The sequence below is a fragment of the Perca flavescens genome, chromosome 17 (assembly GCF_004354835.1).
Source record: "Perca flavescens isolate YP-PL-M2 chromosome 17, PFLA_1.0, whole genome shotgun sequence".
Classification (NCBI taxonomy): domain Eukaryota; kingdom Metazoa; phylum Chordata; class Actinopteri; order Perciformes; family Percidae; genus Perca; species Perca flavescens.
This window is the reverse complement of record NC_041347.1, coordinates 23,260,208-23,270,696: the sequence shown is the minus strand read 5'-3', so window position 1 is coordinate 23,270,696 and position 10,489 is coordinate 23,260,208. Positions and strand designations below refer to the sequence as shown.

The window sequence follows — 10,489 nt, the reverse complement described above, 5'->3', positions numbered from 1 at the left end:
TTCAACTCTCAATGCTGTTTGTCACATTGTGTTCGCAAATTGGAGGCTGAAGATGCTAATAAAAATACATTATGTCATCTCACTTTTAGCAACATCGTTTGTCCTTTTGTAACCCAAGCAGAAACTCAGCGAGAATCAAAAGGTCCAGCACGGTTCAATGCAGATTTCTCAAGAGCAATTACGCTGTCATCCTCGACAATTATTCAAATTCAGGGCACATGAAGGGGATGAGAAAAGCTAGTAAAGATTTTTTTTCTTTTCAATTTAAAAAGAAAAAATCTAATATCCCAGAAAGGCTTAATTGTCACTAATTGCTACACCTTTAAGTGTCTAGGCTATAAATATCTCTCTTAGCCATCCTTATGGAAAAATTCCAAATTGGCACTTTTTTTTATTATAAAATAAATCTTCAAGAAATGATGTAATGTATTTAAAAATAAAACCCTACAGAGACTTTCTTTCCATTTCATGTCTCAAGGACTCAGAGCTGGTTTTAGGAGGAATATCTCAGAGGAGTGCAGCCAGCAATTTACAATGATAGAAAAAAAGAGAAGGGGGATCAAGGAAACCGCTTTTTCTAACATGCTTGTTGGGCATGTTATCTGGCTCTTCTGTTTGCATCCATGTTACTCACATATTTTTTTTTAGACTGTGTAGTATGCTCAAGTCTACTTATCTACTTCAGATATACTTCTATGTTGATCTTATAGAAACAAGAAAAAAACTGACAAAAATAGATATTTTTCCACGGTTCTTTATATACAAAAACAATATACACTGTTTGGACTTAACAGTAGCTGTTTGACATCATCCTGTGACTTCAAAGATCAATTAAAAAACAATGCATTTAAAAGACTGTCAATGCATTTAAAATTGTAGGGTTTATAGTGAGACCGACCGACACAAAATCCCCAGCAAATCACATACCTTACTGTGGATTTCACATGATCAAGAAAAAAATAATATGTTAAGATTAAAGGCTTTCAGTCAACAACAGCTGATTATGGCTCTGTAATTTGATTTGATTTGGGGGGTGTTTGTGGATGCCCCAAGCACCATTACAACAGCAGACATCCTCAAATGTAAACATTTTTATGAACTGGTGGAAGCCTCCAGTACTGCAAATGAACAGCAGCGGATGGGAAAAGGATGTGTCTGTGAATGAACCCCCTCAAACCCCCTGGAATCTTAGAGAAATACTTTTTAAAATCTAACGGCAGGACATTTTTGATACTTTCCTTTCATATATTCCAAGTTATCAACGGTGCAGAGAAATATGGGGTGTGTTACAACATTTGGGTCTCAGGTTTATTTAGTTCCATACAAGATGAGATGAAACAGACTGCAGCCATTTTTTACAGGACTCGCTCCTTGTGATTAATACTGACTAGTTAGAACACCAACTGTCAAGGCTCTTCCACGCTCTCAACTGCTTTGTCTAGATGCTAATTCTGGACTAAAATATGGATTTGTGCATCAGTGTTGCAAAAAAGAAAAAGTCACCGGTTTTAAAACAGAGCTCTTCCCTGTAGATTCAGAAACAAGTAAGCTCTCTAAAGCTTCTTATACTCCTCCTATTATCTCTATTTAGCATTTATAAGCAGTTTATAAACACTTAATACATGGTTTGTAACACTATAATGTATTTGTAAGCAAATAGAAAGACATTTTTAAGTGTTTAATGTAATTTGTCACCAATTATACATTTTCTGATTAAGCATCCATAATAAGTGTATAAACAGCTAATGAATAAATGATAGCATAGTATATTACAACTAATCCTTAGTGTAACAAAGCATTTAACAACTATTCATACACATGTAGAAATTATTCACAGACAGGTTTAAAACCATTTATAAGTATGTGTCCAAAACTTGTGTAGACATCATTATATATGATTATGAATGTTAATGTTATAATATTTTACAAAGTATTCATGGTTATTCAGCTGTTGTGGATGCTTAAGGATAAGGAGTTTAAGTTGTTAACAATTACATTATTAAACACTTCAACTTGCAATAACTTGTCGGCAGCGGAAACATAGTATTGGCATATTATAAACTTTTAAATTGATATGGCAAACAGTTGCTGATTTACACATTCATCAGATACGGAGCAACACTATTATTCATTTGGAGTCATGTTTCAGCCCAACTGGCAAATGTAAATCTAAAATTCACTCTGTTAAATCTCAGTTTTGGTCTCTACCAACTCCTGAAGGAAATATATGTCTCTTTAGCTGCTAATTTCTCCACTTTGTTTACCAGCTAGTTACTAACTGTGTGATGTTTCGTGCTGAGCAGGTAGTGCTGAGTAGGTTTTTAATAGCTGAAAACAGCTGCACGCTATTTAATTATTTAATTAAGTCATTTAATTAATGACACTATGAGAGTGGTGAAAGTGAACCAAAACAGTAAAGTCGTGAACCGGACAGCTAAACAATGAGCTGTAACCACAGACTGTATAAAATATGGAATAGTCTCTGACGTCACCCATAGGTTTCTGAAGAGCCCAAATTAAGCTCAAAATTGGCAGCTCCTGGTGGCTCCGGCTGTAAAAATGCTTAATTCTGCCGTAAAGTTGTATATTTTAACATGGAGTTTTTTTGGGGATTGGTTCCTTTTTGGAGCCAGCCTCAAGTGGTCATTTGGGGAACTGCAGTTTTGGCACTTCCGTGTCGTTCATCACTGGAGGTTGCCGCTTGGCTGAAACTCGCTGTAAATCTTGGTAAAGCCGAGTGGGGGGCTGCAGCTGTGGGTGATAAATCTCTGGTTTATTACCATGAGTGACCCTTTTCACATTGTCACTTGATATATTGTCATAAAAATATTGGTTATAGCCACTTTAAATGTCTTTAAATCTGCTTACACCTACATAACCATTTACTCATTAACTATAAACTGCTTACAAATGCTGAATAGGCTGGGTTAAAATAAATGGTACCACTTATGCTTTGGAGATGAACTTTTCTTTTCTACAGAGATTCAAGCAGCATATTCATGTTTACTCAGCCATGACAGAATTTAAGCTGTTCCACCAAGACTTCTAATTTGTGCTAACATTTTTATTACAGTATTTGCCGCAGTATGTTCAGCTTCATAGAAGCTAATTTCACACTATGTGCAACTGATCAGACTCATGTTTACTTACTTATAAAATGCAACTGGATTAGATACTGTGCCTAAATAAACGTAGTTTAAATTTCAAGTCACATCCGGTTTGTTTTTTTCTAGTTTGTGCAAGGTGACCTACGGTCATTTGAAGAAATCCATCAAAATTCCAGAAAGGATTAGGCTATAAATTGCTTTTAAACTGAGTCTCCATCCATGAAATATCTACTGCATTTCACCTGCTACCTTCAGTTAAAGTGAAGGTGCAACAGAAGACAGAATAAGCAGTGAGAGAGTGGCTTGTCCATGGTGGTGTTCAGGAAACAGGTAGGTTTGGAAAAGACGTGACAGTTATTCAACATACTGTGCTCAATATGCTGCCTAGAAGCAGCACTGATACATGTTCATTTCATTATTAATGTCTGGGGATCATAAAAAAAACAAGACAACTAAAATCTGAGCTTAAAACATTGACATCAAAATTCTATTGTATCATATTGGTAGTAAAATTGATTTCAATATGCACATGCTCGATATACATTATGTACAAAATGATCAATACATATAACAAAGACATTGTCATGAATGAATACTGTTTGTTATTTCCCATCGCTGTACATCATTTTCATGACTTTATCTCATCACTTTATATTCCAAATGTGCTGGGAGGAAAAAAACATTTTTGTTTAAATCTTATGTGAACACCCACGCCATGTTTTTTTTTTTTTTTCTTCTGTCTTCTTTCTACATTAGTCCTAAAATATTTTGGAGAGGAAGTTATCGGTTCAGGTTCTCTCTGTCCTTTTACTTCTGACTTTTCTGAGCTTTATTTTTCAGATAGCTCAGCGAAACATTCTGGCATTCACGAAGAAACAAATAATTATGAATTGATCCCCTTTACATGTTGCATTTACAAAGCATTGCATTAACATACATCTTGAGTATTTGGAGCACATTGAAGCATAAAATCTATAACATAACTAACATTTCTGTGTATTTAGACATCTAAACAAAGGCCAATCTTCTTGAGTGTAGTTAAGTTGTTGTGCAGCCAACTGCATTACATATTTGTATTTATTCTCCTCCCAAGAAAAATCAATTCAGACTTATGAAAGTCTAAACATCTTTCCAGGAGTGCACAAAATACAAGAGCATTGGAGTATAAAATAGACCAAGAAATGCATTGTGCTGCTTTATAACCTCCTTTTTCCCTGCTTAAGTATACACGTATCTATAACACGTATCATCATTTTAGTTTTGCCTTACATGTGATATTAAAGGAAAAGTTTGACATTTTGTGAAATACTCTCATTCACATTTTTGCTGAGAGTTAGATGAGAAGATTGATACCACTTTATTGTCTGCACTATTTATGGTGCTACAACCAGTAGGTGATAAACTTAGCTTAGCATAAATAACAGAAACAGGGGGAAACAGCAAGGTGGCTCTGTCCAAAGGATAAAAACGTCTACCAGCACCTCTTAATAAACATTTTGGCCCTCATTTATGAAACGTGCGTACGACCTAAAACAGGCGTAGGACGGGCGTACGCCGATTCCTACGCAAAGCTCGCCATTTATCAATTTGAACGTGAGCGTAGGCTGCGAAAAAATCTCACGTCTGGTCTGAACTCGTGTACGCAAGTTTTGGAGTCAGTGTGGACTTGCGGTGCAGCATATAATCAGTTTAACAGGAGAAGGAGAAGTCATCAGTTGATCACTAATCAACAATGGCAGATCTGGCTCTTTTAGAAGACCTCTATGCGCCGGTCTGCAACATTGTTTTAGCCTGTGGGGTTTTGCACAACATCGCACAGGAAAACACGGTGCCATAAATGTAGTGATGGAGCCAGATGACCTGATGCCCAGAGAGAAGTGTCCAGCCCACCCCAACTGGGGGCTATACGAAGGAGACAGGATATTATTCCTCGCTTTTAAAAGGTAGCCTATAGTGTTATGTTTGGCAATAATATTCAATACAGGAAACATGACAATGCACAACATTTTTATTTATTTTTCAGGTTTTTGATTTGGGGGGGGGAGGACACACACTCTCCCTCAGCTGTTGCCTCGTTCTTACTCATGACAAAAAACACGAGTAAAATAAAAGACACTGCATAAACTCCGGACGGCTACAGTGTGTTTATTTAAATATAGGTACACAATGTAGGCCTAAGAGATTACAATGGAAGCCTATATATTACTATTAGGGCTATAGAATACATATATCAAGCATGTATAAATTAAATAAACTTCAGCTGGAGTCTGATTTACTACAGCAACACGGTTGACCACATCAGTGATCTCTTTCCATTCCTCATTCTTTCTACAACCTTTAATACCAGTTTTCAGGCTGCCAAATAGTACACACGTTAGTGCAAATAATCTGAGATATCAGGGTTTCAGACTCCACCTCTGAAAAGTGCCGCTTCTCAGTCGGATTACGTCTCGCTATGTCGTAAATTGTAGGGGCGAGGCCTCAAAACCGAGAATATATTGGGGCGTGATTACGATCGTTTCCAGCCGCTGTATTTATCAATGTACGACCATTCCTACGCTCTGATTGGTGTGGTACAAACTTTTCATGAATCCCACGTGAAGCCTGTCGTAAGATGATTTCTGCGCTCAAAAGACAAAATGTGAAGAAGCAGGCTAGTGATCACCCCCTGCTCCCAGTGTTTATGCTAAACTAATCTAATAACCTGCGGGTGGAATCGATCTTCTCAGCTAACACTCAACAAGAAAGTGAATAAGTGCATTTTAGCGCTGCAACTAACGATTATTTTGACTGTAGATTAATCTACTGATTATTTTCTCTATTAATTGATTAATCATTTCATTTAAAAAATGTCAGAAAATAATGGCAAATTTCCATTATAACTTCCCAGAGTTAACATATTAAAATTCCCTGTTAATATGATCCGGTCCGAATAGTAAAAATATTCAGTTTAATGTCGTATATGATAAAAACTGCATTAAATCCCCACCTGTTCAGCAATGTTTTGGACATTTTTGCTAAAAATATATGAAATTATAAATCGATTATGAAAACAGTTGCAGATTCAGTTTTTGTAAATTGTCTAATTGTTTCAGCTCTAGTGTATTTCCCAAAACATTTATCAATTCCTTTAATTTCTCAGGAACAAAAGAGTGTATCAAACTGTGCTGATATAGTATGGATACAAGGTGCGTGTTAGGGCAAGGTGTAAAAGGACCACTTGTGAGCAAGTTTCTCTTGAGGGTCACAGGCTGACACATTAAATTGCAAAAGCATGTTCAAGAAAATAGAACATTTTCTCGAGAGGCCTTTAGATTGCTTCAGTGGTGACACTCTCAGTGCCTGTTCTCTATTCATAAATCCACCATAGGAAGTTTTCCAAACAAAATCAAAACTTTGAAATAAGAAGACCAGCAAACAATCAAATTCCTGCTTTTTCTTTGGCACCAAGTCTCTCTGAGAAAGAGCTCCAGCCAAAAGCCTAAAATGAAAACTGAAGTAACAGCAAAATCCAGCACTCTGTGAACAGAGGTTTGCACGTAATAACTCAACACAAGATATAATATAGTACATGATCATTGTGTGTGGATTACAAATGGCTGTGATGGCAGACGGATTTTCATTGCACTTCACTATTAAAGCCTCAGGTGTCCACCAATCCCTCAGCTTCAGCAGTTATAAATATAACACCTGCAAATTATTCTTCATCTACATACTCGTCTTCATCCTCACAGTCTATAACTCTTATGATATAATGCCCTCTAGTGGCAATATACTTTAAATATGTCTAAAAATGAACTGCAGTACTTCAGATTTAACTCCGAGAGGCACATCGGAGCAGAACAATCTGCCACTCCTCCCCTCTGATCTATGACATAGGCACTGACATCAGCATGCAACCATCCAATCACTCCCATTTCCGGTTCTAGGAGGATGCCCACATATGGCCATTTGGCAGTTTATGACAAGGCATACCTTGGCAAGTATGCTAACACTTTAATACAACTGAGCCACATTCACTACTAAGAGGGTGATTTTGCACATGTTTCCTCCCTGGAACCTCATGACAAGGCCTGAATTTAAAAAAAAAAAAAAAATAACCAGCAGGTTCTGGCCATCTAAAATAAATAAATAATCTAATCAGTGTGCTATACACACCACTGTTCTGACTATAGATATGTGCAAATGTTTTATGGATGGCCAAGGCCTTAAGACACACCTGTAGCTGTCACTTCGGACAGAAATACACATTATCAGGCGCAAGAGGATCCCAAAGCAAAGTGGACTAATCTGTGTACTGAGGATCTGGAGGACCGGGAGACTGCTGGGAGCTGTGGACCGGAGAGCTTGTGGTGCTGACGTCCAGCTGACAGGAAGAACGCTTAGGGCCGATGGAATCTAAAAATACAAACACACAGGCTTAGTTTAGGAAAATACAATACACACACAATGTTATAGAATTAATTAGTATAAACAACATGGTTTAGCTCTTCTTGTTGCTGTTGCTCACTGCAGAACAAAGATATACTGTACGTGCATAGTATAGTTTAGGGTTACAATCAAATTAGTTTTAACACATGACGTGTTGGTTCTAATTCGTTTCCAACTTTTTTTTTAAGTGATATCTCTAAACCAAGAAGGTGCTTAATCAAGCAAGAAATATTCATGGCAAAATTAGAATATGCACACAGTTTCATAATCCAGTAATACATTCAATTATCTACTGTTGTGTTTTGATCCAATATGGATCTTCACCAGGGACAAAAACACTCCTCAAACACCCGCCCTTCAAAAATGAATTTATAGTCACTTTGAGCTGCAGCTAATTGCTTTAGAGAATGAAAATCGTTTGGTGTAATGATGTTTATATGATGGATCTAAACGTTGCAGCAATAGATAAAGGCGCTACTGGTTTCATTAGTTTTTATGGATTACAAAAGATAAGATACAACTTTATTTATCCAAAGGGAAATTAATGTGCAGCAGTTTTAATACAAGGTGGAAGAGTGCAACTAAGTAAAAAGTCTAAAAAGGACAATAATAATAAGGTGCACATCCAAAATATATACAATATATACAATGCCAAAATCAGGTTAAAAGTATGGGTCACAGATATGAACAGGTCTCTATCTCAATCGATTACAATATTTAATTGCAATTAATCACAAATGTATCGGTTGTAAATGCACTTTAAAAGTGATATTTACAGGGATATACGTTTTTAATGCTCTTATCAACATGGGAGCAGACAAATATGCTTGATTTACATAAATGCTTATTATTATTATTGCAACAATCCAAAATGTGAGAGAAACTGTGATGGCTCGGTGGAGGCTATGTGCGACGAAAGTCAGATGCTCAAAGTCATATGCTCCAACGGGAGTTGCCCGGCTGCTTCAATCATGTTGCGTGCAGTGGTCAGTGTGCTGATGATATATACTTGTGTGCCTCTAATGCAGCTTGACAACTACTAATGCAAACCGTGGATGTAACAAATATTGAAACATTTCTACTAAAGGTAAATCCACATTTAACTGATACTAGTGAAATATATTTAATTAATATATTAGTTGTTACTGGTGGACTTAATCTCTGTGTGTTCTGTACAGCGATGCAATATAAAACCATGACCCACAGATCTAATAACATATGAGAGCGAGAACCTTGACTTTACTGGCAATCAATGCCTCAGGCTAATGAACTGGAGTCGACCCAGGTGTGTACAGTATATCATGACTTGTTTCAATGTTAGTTGAAATGGCTTTGGGGGATTACAGTAATATAAATATTGATCAATGTGAGCTAATAAACAGCAGGACGTGTGTGGTGATAAATTACAAGCGTGAGTAATCGTCAGCTTGGGTAAGGGGTGAAGGTCATCGAGTACCTGGTGAACTGTTTGCTGTCTTCATGAACCTCCATCTCTCGGCTCTTAAACTCATTCAGCTCCTTACGGATAGCAGCCTGAGGGGCAGCACACACACACACACACACACACACACACACACACACACACACACACACACACACACACACACACACACACACACACACACACACACACACACACACACACACACACACACACACACACACACACACACACACACACACACACACACACACACACACACACACACACACACAATGATAAAAATGCACCTAGCAGGACAAGGCCACCTGTTCTCCCAATACACACACACAACATCAAAACATAGCTATTACGCAGCTGTGTTTTCTACTCCAATGACATCCAGTCTGTGGTCTCTCATATGGACTTTTTGAGCTTTTTTTTGGCATACTTTCCATAAATCTGCACAGCTGCAGACTTTGCTTCAGGGAACTACTCACAATTCAAAGTGTAATGTTAACGTTGACAGTCCACAGCAGCAAACGTGCGTTGTTCTTTGTGCTCTTAGGGCATGATTATGTTGATTTAAATTTTTTTACTGTTGTCATTAAAACAACATAAATGATAATATACAGGATTATTGTATTCAGAAAGTTAGTAACAAACTCTTGAAAACTGAGCCTTGCATTTGACTGGCAACAAAGATCCCTCAGGTAACGTGAAGTCCTGTCGCTGTCCTCATACAGCATTTGTTGCACTCAGTCAAATGTGTGTGAGTGCAAGCTGATGGAAATTAAAGTCTGTGAGGGTTCAGCGTTCAGGAGGTCTATAGTCTGTAATGCTAGTTCTAAACATCAACAGCAGAGAGCAGGCTTAACATGGAACTAGTCCGTAGATCTTTTTTTATGTGTCCATGTGCAACAAGAGAGGTCCACAAAAATAAGGATTTCTGAGTTTGAAGGGGAAGAACTGCACAGAGCCCTGACATCAACCCCAAGCACCACCTTTTTATGGTGGCCGAGACGGTTCAACACAAATACAAAAGCCACAACACAAACACATAAGCGACAATGGAGGTGAGTGTGTTGTTGACAAACGGAGCCGGCGGATGAGCAGGGGGAAAGTTCTTGTATTTTTGAGAAATGAAACATGGTTCCTTGCTAATTATGATTACTGCCGCTATGTGATTGTCACAACTAAGCAATGTTGTTCAATATCTTTTTTTATTTTCATAAGTATGTACTCTGCCATTTAGGCTACGAAGCTACAGCTATAACGTTAGCTAAATGGCGGCCAGCGTCTATTAATGCGCGAGTGCTACTTTTAAAGTTTATAGTTTGTCACGTTTAGTCAAGCTGTTTAAATCACACAAATATTATATCCCACTGTTACGCGCTTGTAACTTGTTAACCGTATCTATCTGTTTATTGATCAGCTCCCAGGGGCAACTTCCCTCGGTACAGTTGGTTTGGAAAGTGTGTGTGTGTCTGTGTGTGTGTGTGTGTGTGTGTGGGGTTATGGTTACGGTAAA

At 37.6% G+C, this 10,489-nt stretch overlaps 1 protein-coding gene across 4 annotated transcripts in view; it reads right to left on the bottom strand.

The window, feature by feature from the left end:
* Positions 1–5,663: 5,663 nt before the first annotated feature.
* Positions 5,664–10,489, bottom strand: part of phactr2 (phosphatase and actin regulator 2) — a 48,687-nt gene continuing 43,861 nt past the window's right edge. For all 4 annotated transcript variants that reach the window (XM_028604310.1, XM_028604313.1, XM_028604312.1 and 1 more), the window contains 2 exons: positions 8,995–9,071; positions 5,664–7,505 (listed from right to left, as the gene is read on the bottom strand). In XM_028604310.1, coding sequence (XP_028460111.1) covers positions 7,490–7,505; positions 8,995–9,071 — 93 coding nt within the window. In that variant the 3' untranslated portion in view covers positions 5,664–7,489. The remainder of the gene's footprint in view (positions 7,506–8,994; positions 9,072–10,489) is intronic.